Source organism: Salvelinus fontinalis, chromosome 2 (assembly GCF_029448725.1).
Source record: "Salvelinus fontinalis isolate EN_2023a chromosome 2, ASM2944872v1, whole genome shotgun sequence".
NCBI lineage: Eukaryota > Metazoa > Chordata > Actinopteri > Salmoniformes > Salmonidae > Salvelinus > Salvelinus fontinalis.
In genome coordinates this window covers 3,535,240-3,553,175 of record NC_074666.1, presented here as the reverse complement: position 1 = coordinate 3,553,175, position 17,936 = coordinate 3,535,240, and the positions used below count along the sequence as shown (strand labels likewise).

General features: G+C 47.9%; 1 protein-coding gene across 4 annotated transcripts in view; it reads right to left on the bottom strand.

Annotated features, from left to right (window-relative positions):
* Positions 1-17,936, bottom strand: part of LOC129869682 (FSD1-like protein) — a 97,832-nt gene that overhangs the window by 16,293 nt on the left and 63,603 nt on the right. Inside the window, exons 10-12 of one of the 4 annotated variants that reach the window (XM_055944334.1) lie at positions 16,200-16,232; positions 3,790-3,887; positions 1,473-1,724 (exon numbers count right to left, since the gene is read on the bottom strand). In XM_055944334.1, coding sequence (XP_055800309.1) covers positions 1,473-1,724; positions 3,790-3,887; positions 16,200-16,232 — 383 coding nt within the window. The remainder of the gene's footprint in view (positions 1-1,472; positions 1,725-3,789; positions 3,888-16,199; positions 16,233-17,936) is intronic. The other 3 variants (XM_055861039.1, XM_055861049.1, XM_055861057.1) reach the window with 3 other exon arrangements.

Below are 17,936 nucleotides of genomic sequence, written 5' to 3'. Positions count from 1 at the left end.
GAGTTAGGGGGGTAAACACTGTGTACATACCAGAGTTAGGAGTTAGGGGGTAAAACACTGTGTACATACCAGAGTTAGGGGGGTAAACACTGTGTACATACCAGAGTTAGGGTTAGGGGGTAAACACTGTGTACATACCAGAGTTAGGGGGGAAAACACTGTGTACATACCAGAGTTAGGGGGGAAAACACTGTGTACATACCAGAGTTAGGGGGAAAACACTGTGTACATACCAGAGTTAGGGGGGAAAACACTGTGTACATACCAGAGTTAGGGGGGAAACACTGTGTACATACCAGAGTTAGGGGGGAAAACACTGTGTACATACCAGAGTTAGGGGGGAAAACACTGTGTACATACCAGAGTTAGGGGGGAAAACACTGTGTACATACCAGAGTTAGGAGTTAGGGGGGTAAACACTGTGTACATACCAGAGTTAGGGGGGGAAACACTGTGTACATACCAGAGTTAGGGGGGTAAACACTGTGTACATACCAGAGTTAGGGGGGAAAACACTGTGTACATACCAGAGTTAGGGTTAGGGGGGTAAACACTGTGTACATACCAGAGTTAGGGGGGGAACACTGTGTACATACCAGAGTTAGGGGGGGAAACACTGTGTACATACCAGAGTTAGGGTTAGGGGGTAAACACTGTGTACATACCAGAGTTAGGGGGGAAACAAACGACTCATGCCATACAGCATTGAGGACTGTGTCATCCAGTCACAGAGTAGATGCAAGTCACGTGATCTGTTGGCGAACACCTGATGCCTCTCGATAACTGCTGTATCATCCAATCACGGGGCAGAAGCAAGTCATGTGATCTGCTGTCGGGTGTCGTCATGGTGCGCTGGAGGATCATGTGACTTGTACCTGCTCTGTGATTGGACGATACAGACCACAAGACTCCCGTCATATCATCATGGCCACCTAAATCATCCCCAGCTTCCAATTGGCTCATCCATCTCCCCCCTCCTCCTCCTCTCACCTGTAACTATTCCCCAGGTCGTTGCTGTAATTGAGAATGTGTTCTCAGTCAACTTACCTGGTAAAATCAAACCAACCCACCAGGTCACGTTAGACTCTGATGCAGTCAGGTACAGTGACGTCCACTAAACTATATACCCCTCATACTCAACTCTGGACCTTGAAGCCAGTTCCACTGCGTTTTGTCATTGCTCCCCTCTAATCAGGGACTGATTTAGACCTGGGACACCATGTGGGTGATTCCCCTCTAATCAGGGACTGATTTAGATCTGATACACCATGTGGGTGATTCCCCTCTAAATCAGGGACTGATTTAGACCTGGGACACCAGGTGGGTGATTCCCCTCTAATCAGGGACTGATTTAGACCTGGGACACCAGGTGGGTGCAATTAATTATAAGGTAGAACAGAAAAGCCAGAAGGCTCCGGACCTCGTAGTGTAAGTGTGTTGAATAACCCCTATACTATACTGTATAAACCCACCTGAATCCAGGTCACAGAAGACTCCGATGCGATCCGGTACGGTGCCGTCCAGGTTCTTGGCCTTGTTGTTGTGCTTGGCAGCGAAGGAGGCCTGCAGCCAGTTGTTGATGTGGATACACCAGGTAGTGTTGGTCTTACCCAGCTGGTCAAACTTTCCCAGGTTCCTGTAGGAGACTCCAACACTGTAGGACTTACAGTCTTTAAGAGCTTTCACCTCCCAGTAGTGTTGACCACAGTCCATACTGGTATCACCTGGGGGGTGGGGAGATTATATTATCAATATATTATATTACACTACATGATCAAAAGCATGTGGACAGCTGCTCGTCAAACATCTCATTCTAAAATCATGGACATTAATATGGAGTTGGTCGCCCCTTTGCTGCTATAACAGCCTCCACTCTTCCTGGAAGGCTTTCCACTAGATGTTGGAACATTTCTGCGGGGATTTGCTTCCATTCAGCCATTAGAGAATTAGTGATGTCGGGCACTGATGTTGGGTGATTAGGCCTGACCTCGCAGTCAGCGTTCTAATTCATCCCAAAGGTGTTCGATGGGGTTGAGGTCAGTGCTCTGTGCAGGCCAGTCAAGTTCTTCCACATTAATCTCAACAAATCATTTCTGAATGGACCTAGCTTTGTGGACGTGGGCATTGCCATGCTGAAACAGGAAAGGGCCTTCCCCAAACTGTTACCACAAAGTTGGAAGCTCAAAATAGCCTAAAATGTAATTGTATACTGTAACGTTAAGATTTCCCTTCAGTTGAACGAAGGGGCCTGAACCATGAAAAACAGCCCCAGACCATTACTCCTCCTCCACCAATCTTTACAGTTGGCACTATGTATTCGGTAGCGTTCTCCTGGCCTCTGCGAAACCCAGATTTGTCCAGATGGTAAAGCATGAGTCATCACTCCAGAGAACACGTTTCCACTGCTCCAGAGTCCAATTGCAGTGAGCTTTACACCACTACGGCCGACGCTTGGTGATCTTAGGCTTGTGTGCGGCTGCTCAGCCATGGAAACCCATTTCATGAAGCTCCAGACGAACAGTTCTTGTGCTGACGTTGCTTCCAGAAGCAGTTTGGAACTCGGTAGTGAGTGTTACAACTGAGGACAGACGATTTTTTTACGAGGCCTGCGCTTCAGCCCTCGGCGGTCCCCTTCTGTGACCCGTTGTTGCTCCTAGACATTTAACAATAACAGCATTTACAGTTGACTGGGGCAGCTGAAATAGGGCAGAAATTTGACGAACTGACTTGTTTGAAAAGGTGGCATCCTATGACGGTGCCACGTTGAAAGTCACTGGGCTCTTCAGAAAAGGTCATTCTACTGCCAATGTTTACGTATGGAGATTGCATGGCTGTGTGGTCAATTTATACACCTGTCAGCAATGGGTGTGGCTGAAATAGCCAAATCCACTCATTTGAAGGGGTGTCCACATACGTTTGTATATATTGTATATCATTATAATATTATACCAGTAGTGTTGACCACAGTCCATACTTGTGTCACCTAGGGCTGGATATTATATGATTAAATAATTAGCTGATTATAAAATGTTTCTCTTCAGTTTGTGTGCCAATAGAATCAACAGATGTTAGACAAATGTGCTCTGAGTTTCACGTCAACAACGTCCCCAAAAATATCTTACTATGTTAATATAAAATCAGGGATCATCAACTAGATTCAGCCATGGGACAATTTATTAATTGAGCAGATGGTCAGGGGGCCAGAACATCATTACAAATAATTTGGAGACTGCTGATAAAATAAAAATGTAAAATAAAAATTGTCCAGAAAACTTTGAAACCACAAATAAAATCCCCCCGTGGGTCAAATTCACCTACTAATAACTATCCTACGTGGGTAGAGACTTCTGTGTCTGGGTGTGTCTCAAGACACCTAATTAAACAATGGGCTGGCATCTCAGACACAGATTATACCTAATCCTGTACTTATTGAACATGCTGTTTATTCAGTGTCTGGGTAAGCAGCCCTATTGGCCTAGCTACCCGACATCCATTATGGGTTGGTTGTGTTTACCCAGTCAGAGATATGGATCAGTTGACCGTTTGCCCACTATAGAAATACATGGCACATGAAATACATGTAAGGTTGGTCGTTTTTACCTAGCACAGTGATGTGGTAACGTTGTGTTTACCTAACTAGCATGGTGTGTGTGTGCCTGGGGCAGAGGGAAGAGTGTGTTTACCTACCTAGCACGGTGTGTGTGTGCCTGGGGCAGAGGGAAGAGTGTGTTTACCTACCTAGCACGGTGTGTGTGTGCCTGGGGCAGAGGGAAGAGTGTGTTTACCTACCTAGCACGGTGTAGGACTCTCCAGTGAACCGGTCTCTGCCTCCTCTGATGGCAGGTGACCGTGTCGTTGACGTTCTCTTGGGAGACGGAGTTCCACTTCTACAACGGAGAGGATGGCACAACAATATCACACTGACGTTTGACTGAGATGATCAACTGCTCATAATAATGGTCTGGAACAGAGACAATGGAATGGCATCAAACTCGGGGAGCTGCAGGTAGCCTAGTGGTTGGAGCGTTGGGCCAGTAACCAAAAGGTTGCCGGATTGAATCCCCGAGCTGACAAGGTAAAAATCTATCGTTCTACCCCCTGACCAAGGCAGTTAACCCACTGTTCCCCGGTAGTCCGTCATTGTAAATAAGAATTTGTTCTTAACTGACTTGACTAGTTAAATAAAGGCAAAAAAAAAAAAAAAAATGATTCCATTCCACTGATTCCACTCCAGCCATTACCACGAGCCCATCCTCCCAAATGAAGGTGTCACCAACCTCCTGTGATTACAACAGACAAGACTACAGAGCAGAGTGAAGAAGGGATGCTGTGTAGAAGCCCATCTACTGTCAGCTAGATATTCAGCTCCAAGCACCAATCTAGCTGACAGAAGATTGGTAAAACTAGAAAGACAAAAACAACATCTCTTGCCTGACTGACAAAGTATGATACAGATGAAGCGGCCATTTTGAACACCTCTTCGAAACAAACTCAAGCGTAGTGGTGTTAGACACAAGCAAAACAAGGGTGATAGACAAAATTAGAGGAGAAACAAAAGCAATAAAAATTAGTTATTATTGTTTGATGTGATCTCAATGTAAAGGGACTATTTAAGGTTGAAATCGAGGGATGGAAGGATACTACTGAACTAGTAAGGAACAGTGCTGTGACAAGGCTGACCGGAATACATCCTCTACAGCAGCGGTCACCAAACCGTCAATCGCAACCGACTGGTCGATCTCCAAGGCATCCCCTAGGTCCCCGTGTGGCTCAGTTGGTAGAGCATGGCGCTTGCAACGCCAGGGTTGTGGGTTCATTCCCCACGGGGGGACCAGGATGAATATGTATGAACTTTCCAATTTGTAAGTCGCTCTGGATAAGAGCGTCTGCTAAATGACTTAAATGTAAATGTAAAATGTAGTCGATCGGCAAACATTTCTGTAAAAAACGCCTGTTCCTATTTTGTTATTCACTCATCTCGGGCTGTTAACGGTAGGTGCACCCGATTCAGCTGTCCTAACTTTGCTGCAACCAAATTGCTCTTCTTCCATTCTATTCTGTCTGGTTGTCCACAGGGATTCCTGGGATCTCTGGTGTTTTCAGTCAGCGCTTGGAGGACGTCAGCTGTGGATGCATGCATGGCCCATCTGCTGTCCAGCTCTTATGATCAGGAGACTGGGCACAACAACTGGAACATGACTGATGGCCTCAGTCAATAGGCAGACAGGGAATGACAAGGGCTTAGTCAATAGGCAGACAGGGAATGACAAGGGCTTAGCCAATAGACAGACAGGGAATGACAAGGGCTTAGCCAATAGGCAGACAGGGAATGACAAGGGATTAGCCAATAGGCAGACAGGGAATGACAAATACTGTCAGAGTGTTGGAATGTCTCCCGGTCTGTCCCGAAATAAAACAAAAAAATAAAATTGTGCTGTCTGGTTTGCTTAATTTAAGGAATTTGATGTATCACATTTACTTAGTACTTTTACTTAAATATGACAATTGAGTACTTTTTCCACCACTGTACTTAAGTACATTTAAAACAAGATAGTTTTAGACTTATTTTTACTTGGTTACTTTCACTCGAGTAATTTTCCTTTAAAAAGACATCTTTACATTTACTCAAGTACAACAATGGAGTACTTTTCCCACCACTGATTAATGCCAAGATTAAGATATTTCTCCATTTCTATTTTAGATTGACGATTAGAAGATATTTTTGTAACTGAGTGTTTATTTACCCATTAAAAACCTTATTTATGGTCATATAACTCACCCACTAGCTATCCAATTCTTGTTTCCTCTATTCTTCACCTCTCTTTCACAGCACATCAGAGGAACAGGCCTGAGGTGAGGAATTCAATGCTCTTCCTCAAGGTGCTGTGATAGGGAGGTGAGGAATTCAAGGAGCTGTGATAGGGAGGTGAGGAATTCAACGCTCTTCCTCAAGGAGCTGTGATAGGGAGGTGAGGAATTCAAGGTGCTGTGATAGGGAGGTGAGGAATTCAACGCTCTCCCTCAAGGTGCTGTGATAGGGAGGTGAGGAATACAACGCTCTTCCTCAAGGTGCTGTGATAGGGAGGTGAGGAATTCAACGCTCTTCCTCAAGGTGCTGTGATAGGGAGGTGAGGAATTCAACACTCTTCCTCAAGGTGCTGTGATAGGGAGGTGAGGAATTCAATGTGCTGTGATAGGGAGGTGAGGAATTCAAGGTGCTGTGATAGGGAGGTGAGGAATTCAGCGCTCTTCCTCAAGGTGCTGTGATAGGGAGGTGAGGAATTCAATGCTCTCCCTCAAGGAGCTGTGATAGGGAGGTGAGGAATTCAACGCTCTCCCTCAAGGAGCTGTGATAGGGAGGTGAGGTATTCAATGTGCCGTGATAGGGAGGTGAGGAATTCAACGCTCTCCCTCAAGGAGCTGTGATAGGGAGGTGAGGAATTCAATGTGCCGTGATAGGGAGGTGAGGAATTCAACGCTCTTCCTCAAGGTGCTGTGATAGGGAGGTGAGGAATACAACGCTCTTCCTCAAGGTGCTGTGATAGGGAGGTGAGGAATACAACGCTCTTCCTCAAGGAGCTGTGATAGGGAGGTGAGGAATTCAATGTGCTGTGATAGGGAGGTGAGGAATTCAATGCTCTCCCTCAAGGAGCTGTGATAGGGAGGTGAGGAATTCAAGGAGCTGTGATAGGGAGGTGAGGAATTCAACGCTCTTCCTCAAGGTGCTGTGATAGGGAGGTGAGGAATACAACGCTCTTCCTCAAGGAGCTGTGATAGGGAGGTGAGGAATTCAATGCTCTCCCTCAAGGAGCTGTGATAGGGAGGTGAGGAATTCAAGGAGCTGTGATAGGGAGGTGAGGAATTCAACGCTCTCCCTCAAGGTGCTGTGATAGAGAGGTGAGGAATTCAAGGAGCTGTGATAGGGAGGTGAGGAATTCAAGGTGCTGTGATAGGGAGGTGAGGAATTCAACGCTCTCCCTCAAGGTGCTGTGATAGGGAGGTGAGGAATACAACGCTCTTCCTCAAGGAGCTGTGATAGGGAGGTGAGGAATACAACGCTCTTCCTCAAGGTGCTGTGATAGGGAGGTGAGGAATTCAACGCTCTTCCTCAAGGAGCTGTGATAGGGAGGTGAGGAATTCAACACTCTTCCTCAAGGTGCTGTGATAGGGAGGTGAGGAATTCAATGTGCTGTGATAGGGAGGTGAGGAATTCAGCGCTCTTCCTCAAGGTGCTGTGATAGGGAGGTGAGGAATTCAACGCTCTTCCTCAAGGTGCTGTGATAGGGAGGTGAGGAATTCAAGGCTCTCCCTCAATGAGCTGTGATAGGGAGGTGAGGAATTCAACGCTCTCCCTCAAGGTGCTGTGATAGGGAGGTGAGGAATTCAAGGTGCCGTGATAGGGCGTTGAGCAATGAAGTAAACAAGGACACCGGACAGCTAGTAACATTTTAAAAGACAGTCACTGAGTGAGCGAGAAGCCGTGATACACAGGCCTTGTCCAGACATAACCCCTAGCCCGAGAGTGATTGATGGGTAGTGACATAGCGAGAGCTCCACCTTACCCTCTGATAGAATTTTAACTGTATTGCTTACATCTGTCCAACAAGTGTCAAGGGGGGGGGGTTAGAGTCTAGGGGTCGTGTCTGGACTGGGTATCACGCCCACTCCCTCACTCTCTCAAAAGCACATTGGGGCAAAGGATTGAAGGTTCCTCCTCTCAGGCCTCCTCCTCTGATGTGCTTTGAAAGAGAGGCGAGGAATGGAGGAAACAAGGACAGAGGAAGGATTGTATGGCTAGTGGGTGGGGGAGGGGGAAAAATGTAAATTAACCATTAAGAAGGCATGATGATACAAAGTCTGTATGTTTTGAATGTGTCACTCTGTCATCTACATTTCTTTCTTTATAATATATATATATATTATATTTATTAGTTATACTGTTTTGATATTGATTACCGTACTGTTGGGTAGAGCATGCAAGTGAAAGCATTTCACTGTACTTGTGCATGTGACTATACAACTTGAAATACCAACAGTGTTCAAATAGACTCCAGGGTTAATTACGTCTCAATACTGCCATCTAGTGGAATTTAATAGGCTACTACATACAATTCAAGTTCATTAAATAAGCCTTTTTTTCTGAAATGTTGATATCCATGAAAGCATTGTCAATACTGATGAGTTTTAGGTCTGCATAAAACTATTGGACAAGACTACAATAATGTTGTGTACTGTGGCACAAGAAATATGTGTGAGGAGTCAGTAAGGACCGACAGGGTGTGAGGAGTCGGTAAGGACCGACAGGGTGTGAGGAGTCGGTAAGGACCGACAGGGTGTGAGGAGTCGGTAAGGACCGACAGGGTGTGAGGAGTCGGTAAGGACCGACAGGGTGTGAGGAGTCGGTAAGGACCGACAGGGTGTGAGGAGTCGGTAAGGACCGACAGGGTGTGAGGAGTCGGTAAGGACCGACAGGGTGTGAGGAGTCGGTAAGGACCGACAGGGTGTGAGGAGTCGGTAAGGACCGACAGGGTGTGAGGAGTCGGTAAGGACCGACAGGGTGTGAGGAGTCGGTAAGGACCGACAGGGTGTGAGGAGTCGGTAAGGACCGACAGGGTGTGAGGAGTCGGTAAGGACCGACAGGGTGTGAGGAGTCGGTAAGGACCGACAGGGTGTGAGGAGTCGGTAAGGACCGAAAGGGTGTGAGGAGTCGGTAAGGACCGACAGGGTGTGAGGAGTCGGTAAGGACCGAAAGGGTGTGAGGAGTCGGTAAGGACCGACAGGGTGTGAGGAGTCGGTAAGGACCGACAGGGTGTGAGGAGTCGGTAAGGACCGACAGGGTGTGAGGAGTCGGTGAGGACCGACAGGGTGTGAGGAGTCGGTGAGGACCGACAGGGTGTGAGGAGTCGGTGAGGACCGACAGGGTGTGAGGAGTCGGTGAGGACCGACAGGGTGTGAGGAGTCAGTGAGGACCGACAGGGTGTGAGGAGTCGGTGAGGACCGACAGGGTGTGAGGAGTCGGTGAGGACCGACAGGGTGTGAGGAGTCAGTGAGGACCGACAGGGTGTGAGGAGTCAGTGAGGACCGACAGGGTGTGAGGAGTCAGTGAGGACCGACAGGGTGTGAGGAGTCAGTGAGGACCGACAGGGTGTGAGGAGTCAGTGAGGACCGACAGGGTGTGAGGAGTCAGTGAGGACCGACAGGGTGTGAGGAGTCAGTGAGGACCGACAGGGTGTGAGGAGTCAGTGAGGACCGACAGGGTGTGAGGAGTCAGTGAGGACCGACAGGGTGTGAGGAGTCAGTGAGGACCGACAGGGTGTGAGGAGTCAGTGAGGACCGACAGGGTGTGAGGAGTCAGTGAGGACCGACAGGGTGTGAGGAGTCAGTGAGGACCGACAGGGTGTGAGGAGTCAGTGAGGACCGACAGGGTGTGAGGAGTCAGTGAGGACCGACAGGGTGTGAGGAGTCAGTGAGGACCGACAGGGTGTGAGGAGTCAGTGAGGACCGACAGGGTGTGAGGAGTCAGTGAGGACCGAGAGGGTGTGAGGAGTCAGTAAGGACCGAGAGGGTGTGAGGAGTCAGTAAGGACCGACAGGGTGTGTGTCCTTTGATAGGATAGAGACGAGAGGCTTGTGAACTTGTCTCATGAAAACACTACGGTCACACATCTTATACAACATGATATATATTCCATGTATAGTCTATAATAAAATATCATACATGGACACAACAATTCAATAAAACAATTGTTTTATCTCTTTTCCTATTAGTCAATCAGTGGACCCCTCCTCAGTGTTTAGCCAATCAGTGGGCCCCTCCTCAGTGTTTAGACAATCAGTGGAGCCCTCCTCAGTGTTTAGCCAATCAGTGGGCCCCTCCTCAGTGTTTAGCCAATCAGTGGACCCCTCAGTGTTTAGACAATCAGTGGAGCCCTCCTCAGTGTTTAGCCAATCAGTGGAGCCCTCCTCAGTGTTTAGCCAATCAGTGGGCCCCTCCTCAGTGTTTAGCCAATCAGTGGGCCCCTCCTCAGTGTTTAGCCAATCAGTGGGCCCCTCCTCAGTGTTTAGCCAATCAGTGGGCCCCTCCTCAGTGTTTAGCCAATCAGTGGGCCCCTCCTCAGTGTTTAGCCAATCAGTGGGCCCCTCCTCAGTGTTTAGACAATCAGTGGGCCCCTCAGTGTTTAGTCAATCAGTGGGCCCCTCAGTGTTTAGCCAATCAGTGGGCCCCTCAGTGTTTAGCCAATCAGTGGGCCCCTCAGTGTTTAGTCAATCAGTGGACCCCTCCTCAGTGTTTAGACAATCAGTGGGCCCCTCCTCAGTGTTTAGCCAATCAGTGGACCCCTCAGTGTTTAGTCAATCAGTGGGCCCCTCAGTGTTTAGACAATCAGTGGGCCCCACCTCAGTGTTTAGCCAATCATTGGACGCCTCCTCAGTGTTTAGCCAATCAGTGGACGCCTCCTCAGTGTTTAGCCAATCAGTGGACCCCTCCTCAGTGTTTAGTCAATCAGTGGACGCCTCCTCAGTGTTTAGACAATCAGTGGGCCCCTCCTCAGTGTTTAGACAATCAGTGGGCCCCTCCTCAGTGTTTAGACAATCAGTGGAGCCCTCAGTGTTTAGTCAATCAGTGGACCCCTCCTCAGTGTTTAGACAATCAGTGGGCCCCTCCTCAGTGTTTAGACAATCAGTGGGCCCCTCGGTGTTTAGCCAATCAGTGGACCCCTCAGTGTTTAGTCAATCAGTGGAGCCCTCCTCAGTGTTTAGTCAATCAGTGGACCCCTCCTCAGTGTTTAGCCAATCAGTGGGCACCTCCTCAGTGTTTAGCCAATCAGTGGGCCCCTCCTCAGTGTTTAGTCAATCAGTGGACCCCTCCTCAGTGTTTAGCCAATCAGTGGACCCCTCAGTGTTTAGTCAATCAGTGGGCCCCTCCTCAGTGTTTAGCCAATCAGTGGACCCCTCCTCAGTGTTTAGCCAATCAGTGGGCCCCTCCTCAGTGTTTAGCCAATCAGTGGGCCCCTCCTCAGTGTTTAGCCAATCAGTGGACCCCTCCTCAGTGTTTAGCCAATCAGTGGACCCCTCAGTGTTTAGTCAATCAGTGGGCCCCTCCTCAGTGTTTAGACAATCAGTGGGCCCCTCCTCAGTGTTTAGACAATCAGTGGAGCCCTCCTCAGTGTTTAGCCAATCAGTGGGCCCCTCCTCAGTGTTTAGCCAATCAGTGGGCCCCTCCTCAGTGTTTAGCCAATCAGTGGGCCCCTCCTCAGTGTTTAGCCAATCAGTGGGCCCCTCCTCAGTGTTTAGCCAATCAGTGGGCCCCTCCTCAGTGTTTAGACAATCAGTGGGCCCCTCCTCAGTGTTTAGCCAATCAGTGGGCCCCTCCTCAGTGTTTAGACAATCAGTGGAGCCCTCCTCAGTGTTTAGCCAATCAGTGGAGCCCTCCTCAGTGTTTAGACAATCAGTGGGCCCCTCCTCAGTGTTTAGCCAATCAGTGGAGCCCTCCTCAGTGTTTAGACAATCAGTGGAGCCCTCCTCAGTATTTAGACAATCAGTGGGCCCCTCCTCAGTGTTTAGCCAATCAGTGGGCCCCTCCTCAGTGTTTAGCCAATCAGTGGAGCCCTCCTCAGTGTTTAGCCAATCAGTGGGCCCCTCCTCAGTGTTTAGCCAATCAGTGGGCCCCTCCTCAGTGTTTAGCCAATCAGTGGAGCCCTCCTCAGTGTTTAGCCAATCAGTGGAGCCCTCCTCAGTGTTTAGCCATTCAGTGGGCCCCTCAGTGTTTAGCCAATCAGTGGGCCCCTCCTCAGTGTTTAGCCAATCAGTGGGCCCCTCCTCAGTGTTTAGCCAATCAGTGGAGCCCTCCTCAGTGTTTAGCCAATCAGTGGGCCCCTCCTCAGTGTTTAGCCAATCAGTGGAGCCCCCCTCAGTGTTTAGCCAATCAGTGGGCCCCTCCTCAGTGTTTAGACAATCAGTGGGCCCCTCCTCAGTGTTTAGACAATCAGTGGGCCCCTCCTCAGTGTTTAGACAATCAGTGGAGCCCTCCTCAGTGTTTAGCCAATCAGTGGAGCCCTCCTCAGTGTTTAGCCAATCAGTGGAGCCCTCCTCAGTGTTTAGCCAATCAGTGGAGCCCTCCTCAGTGTTTAGACAATCAGTGGAGCCCTCCTCAGTGTTTAGACAATCAGTGGAGCCCTCCTCAGTGTTTAGCCAATCAGTGGCCCCTCAGTGTTTAGCCAATCAGTGGGCCCCTCAGTGTTTAGCCAATCAGTGGGCCCCTCAGCGTTTAGCCAATCAGTGGGCCCTTCAGTGTTTAGTCAATCAGTGGACCCCTCCTCAGTGTTTAGCCAATCAGTGGACCCCTCAGTGTTTAGTCAATCAGTGGACCCCTCCTCAGTGTTTAGACAATCAGTGGGCCCCTCCTCAGTGTTTAGACAATCAGTGGGCCCCTCCTCAGTGTTTAGACAATCAGTGGAGCCCTCCTCAGTATTTAGACAATCAGTGGGCCCCTCCTCAGTGTTTAGCCAATCAGTGGGCCCCTCCTCAGTGTTTAGCCAATCAGTGGACCCCTCAGTGTTTAGACAATCAGTGGAGCCCTCCTCAGTGTTTAGACAATCAGTGGAGCCCACCTCAGTGTTTAGCCAATCAGTGGACCCCTCCTCAGTGTTTAGTCAATCAGTGGACCCCTCCTCAGTGTTTAGCCAATCAGTGGAGCCCTCCTCAGTGTTTAGCCAATCAGTGGGCCCCTCAGTGTTTAGCCAATCAGTGGGCCCCTCAGTGTTTAGCCAATCAGTGGGCCCCTCAGTGTTTAGCCAATCAGTGGACCCCTCCTCAGTGTTTAGCCAATCAGTGGACCCCTCCTCAGTGTTTAGCCAATCAGTGGACCCCTCCTCAGTGTTTAGCCAATCAGTGGACCCCTCCTCAGTGTTTAGCCAATCAGTGGACCCCTCCTCAGTGTTTAGCCAATCAGTGGACCCCTCAATGTTTAGCCAATCAGTGGACCCCTCAATGTTTAGCCAATCAGTGGACCCCTCAATGTTTAGCCAATCAGTGGACCCCTCAATGTTTAGCCAATCAGTGGACCCCTCAGTGTTTATCAGCGATGAAATGGCAGCTGCAGCTCCTGATTACACTAATACTAGATAAGCAATGCTACTCTGAGACACTGTTTGAATATCCCCCACATGTTAGGGGAGAGGAGAGTACTGCAGGGAAGTGAGCCTGTACGTGGCAGACAGGGGGAGAGGAGAGTACTGCAGGGCTGTGAGTCAGTACGTGGCAGACAGAGGAGTGTACTGCATGGGGTGTGAGTTAGTGCGTGGCAGACGAGAGAGGAGAGCACTGCAGGGGTGTGAGTCAGTACGTGGCAGACAGAGGAGAGTACTGCAGGGGTGTGAGTCAGTACGTGGCAGACAGGGGGAGAGGAGAATACTGCAGGGGTGTGAGTCAGTACGTGGCAGACAGGGGGAGAGGAGAGGACTGCAGGGGTGTGAGTCAGTACGTGGCAGACAGGGGGAGAGGAGAGTACTGCAGGGAGGTGAGTCAGTACGTGGCAGACAGATGAGAGGAGAGGAGAGGACTGCAGGGCTGTGAGTCAGTACGTGGCAGACAGAGGAGAGGAGAGTACTGCAGGGGTGTGAGTCAGTACGTGGCAGACAGGGGGAGAGGAGAGTACTGCAGGGAGGTGAGTCAGTACGTGGCAGACAGAGGAGTGTACTGCATGGGGTGTGAGTTAGTGCGTGGCAGACGAGAGAGGAGAGTACTGCAGGGGTGTGAGTCAGTACGTGGCAGACAGAGGAGAGTACTGCAGGGGTGTGAGTCAGTACGTGGCAGACAGAGGAGAGTACTGCAGGGGTGTGAGTCAGTACGTGGCAGACAGGGGGAGAGGAGAGTACTGCAGGGAAGTGAGTCAGTACGTGGCAGACAGATGAGAGGAGAGGAGAGGACTGCAGGGCTGTGAGTCAGTACGTGGCAGACAGAGGAGAGGAGAGTACTGCAGGGGTGTGAGTCAGTACGTGGCAGACAGGGGGAGAGGACTGCAGGGGTGTGAGTCAGTACGTGGCAGACAGAGGAGAGTACTGCAGGGGTGTGAGTCAGTACGTGGCAGACAGAGGAGAGTACTGCAGGGGTGTGAGTCAGTACGTGGCAGACAGGGGGAGAGGAGAGTACTGCAGGGAAGTGAGTCAGTACGTGGCAGACAGATGAGAGGAGAGTACTGCAGGGGTGTGAGTCAGTACGTGGCAGACAGGGGGAGAGGACTGCAGGGGTGTGAGTCAGTACGTGGCAGACAGGGGGAGAGGAGAGTACTGCAGGGGTGTGAGTCAGTACGTGGCAGACGAGAGAGGAGAGTACTGCATGGCTGTGAGTCAGTACGTGGCAGACAGGAGGAGAGGAGAGTACTGCAGGGGTGTGAGTCAGTACGTGGCAGACAGGGGGAGAGGAGAGTACTGCAGGGCTGTGAGTCAGTACGTGGCAGACAGGGGTGTGAGTGGTGGACTGGCCTGTCATTTGTAAGTCTCTGTAGCCTCAAGCCTTTGTCTCGTAATCTGAATCTCTCACCCTGCTCTCTACCTCTTCATTGTGGCTGTTGAATTATGTAATTCTCTGAAACTCTCCACTCTTCTCCTTTCCATGCCCTCAACAGACAGAATACCAGCAGAGCTACCTCTCATTCTGAAATGATCCCTCTTCAGAAGTAATAGTCGAGGATGCTCAGATTACCAATGAATAACTAGTGAGGACATATCAGTTAGGTAAACAGTTACAGTAACAGTAGTTCATTAATAGATCAATAAACACAATCATTGCTGTGACTATCTTATAATCTTAAATAGAAATGGAGAAATATCGCTTTATCTTGACATTAATAAATACATAAATAGCTATTAAATTGATGATTTAATATATAGTAGATTAATAGAATGCATTTAGAAAGGTGAACTCTTATTTTGAAGGGACAGGAAGTGTAGGTTGTGCATTTGCCCAATGACAGGCATTACACATTTAACCACACCCACATGTGAAAACTGAAATATCAAGTTATTTTTTTGTTTATATGCAAAAAAAACGAGCTAAAAAAAATAACAAGCAATTTTCAGTTTTTTTTATTTTAAGAGAAAAAAAAAGAGCTGTTTTCATGTTGCTGATTTGTCCGTTTTAATTTGGAAAAAAAATTGCCCAAAAAAGTACATGGACCTCGTTGTGATTTTGGGAACATGATGGAATGATTGACTGGACAAATATGGACATGACAGTTTCTATACTTACTACAGTTGAGTGAATTGTTACTCACCAAAACCATTTGTCGCAAGCATAAGAGAAATTAGTAAAAACAAAATAAATTCGGTGATACTAAAATTGTACATTAATTCTGTAACAGAGATGGGTCGCCTAGGGATAGAAGTTAATGTTATTTATTTTGTCATATTTTCTTTAAAAGGACAAAGGGAAAAAAGGAATTATAGCCTGAGGTTTTTAGAAAGAGAAACAGTTAGGGAAGATGCCATCTACAGATGGAAAGTCTTTCAGTGGTTCAGGACAGAATAAGAACACATATTCTTTGTTTGTGGGAGGCCACGGCAAACCAAAATCGAATTTACCCAATTCATTAATTTGACCTAAATTAAGAGTTTCTAAAAAAAGCAACCATTTCCATCTGTAGATGTCTCCTTTAAGTCAGTCAGTCACACAAAGAAACCACACATATTCTCAATATCAAGTCATTTCAGGAGGTTTCTCTCAGACTAGAAGAGCAACGTCGCTGAAAAGGTTTGTAGCCTAAACTGTTCACACAAAAAAAAAACGAAAGGAGCTTGATGTGCAGAACAAGCCTAAATGAAAGCGATTGTCGGAGCGTACAAACTTAAAACACAGGCGGTCTCTACCTAATATTGCCACTGGTTACACGGTAGCCTAACGCTACATTCAGGTAGCCTAACGCTACATTCAGGTAGCCTAATGCTACATTCAGGTAGCCTAATGCTACATTCAGGTAGCCTAATGCTACATTCAGGTAGCCTAACGCTACATTCAGGTAGCCTAACGCTACATTCAGGTAGCCTAATGCTACATTCAGGTAGCCTAATGCTACATTCAGCTAACGCTACATTCAGGTAGCCTAATGCTACATTCAGGTAGCCTAATGCTACATTCAGGTAGCCTAACGCTACATTCAGGTAGCCTAATGCTACATTCTACAGCTGAAAAGTCACACATGGTCACCTTGACATGTTCTTCAGATTGGTAAGATGAGCGCTGTTGACGAACACAAAGAAACAATACAAAACAGCTGGTTAAAATAAAGACATTCTTGTGGGAGTCATGGTGAAAGCTTGCTATTTAAAAGATCCTAAAACAGATTCCATTCGGCACCAAATAACGCAAATGTCGACATTGTAGCCGAATAAACCCCAACCTTCAGGAGATGTCTTTCCACATCCAGAGACTACTACTCCCAACTCTCTCTTGAATGAGGGCGCTTCAGCCTACAATTGGGTTTTCAAGAACATTGGGCGACGCACAATTGGCATAGCGTCGTCCGGGTTAGGGAGGGTTTGGCTGGTAGGGATATCCTTGTCTCAGTATGTAAAACGTAATAAAATGTATGCACTCTACTGTAAGTCTCTCTGGATAAGAGCGTCTGCTAAATGACTAAAAATGTATGTAAATGTAAATGTAATTTTCTGACATTATCAATGCTGGAACTTTACAAAGTATACATGTGTTTATCTCTTGAAGGAAATTACGCTTCAACTTGGCAGACAGTGTTTTTTGCCAGACAACGCTGCAAGGGGATACCCAAGATAGGACAGGAAGCCTTTTAAATAAAACATGAGCCTCTAAAGTGTCCGGCTGCTCCTGACAAAAGGTCTCGTTCAAACCGCCCCTCAATAGCAGATAGACAACACAAGCCACCATGACCCAAACACAGAAGAATGTGACATCTAAAAATGGCACTTCAAATGGTAGCCTGGTCCCAGGTCTGTTTGTGCAGTCTTGCCAACTTTTACTTTTTTGGTAGCCTGGTCCCAGATCTGTTTGTGCAGTCTTGCTACCTCTTACTTTTTTGGTAGCCTGGTCGCAGATCTGTTTGTGCAGTCTTGCCACCTCCTCTGGTCTTATTTGTCACGCTAATGTGTCGATGACCAAAGGAGTTGGCAAGACTGCACAAACCAAATCTGCGACCAGGCTAGGTAATGACCACAGGAGTTGATTTAGAATTAAATCTCTCCCATGAATATTGGAATGAGATGTTCGACTAGCAGGTGTCCACATTTTTTGGGGTCATGTAGTGTATTTCGCAAATCATCCAGGAGATGCCGATGATTTTGTTACAACGCTGTGAAATGTGTGATGACCGAGAGAGACCGTTGTCTAGCAACGCACTTTAACAGCTGTGTCTCTGAAACCTCTTTGGGCGTCCCGCCAACTGACAGCTGGAAGGAGGGTCATTTCTTCCTTCTCCTCTTCCTACATTTTAGCATCGACTTCGTTTTTTTTTGTATTTACCACTCATTTGTTTTGGTAAATAAATAACCTCTTTCAGCTGCCTTACATCATTTCCTGTTACATAGACAATGATATCGACAGCAAACACGGTTGCTATACAATTGGAGCGCACCAGAGGCAGATCCTTTGCATACAACAAGTACATAATAGGTCCTAGGTCCTGTGGGACACCACAGCATACAGAATGAGGTTCAGAATAGGCATCATTTATGAATGTAAACTGCTTCCTTTTGACAAGATAGGACTGTAACCATCTCAATGAGTTGTTATCATGTCCATAGTGACACAATTTCATCAACAGATCAACAAGGTCAACAGCAGCACACCCACAAGTTGACCGTAGTCACGTGACCTGAGCCACTATTAAATCAACTGGAGCTGTTGCTGTCCGGTGATCCTTACGGTATGCAATCTGGTAGGCTTTGATCCTTACGGTATGCACGCTGGTAG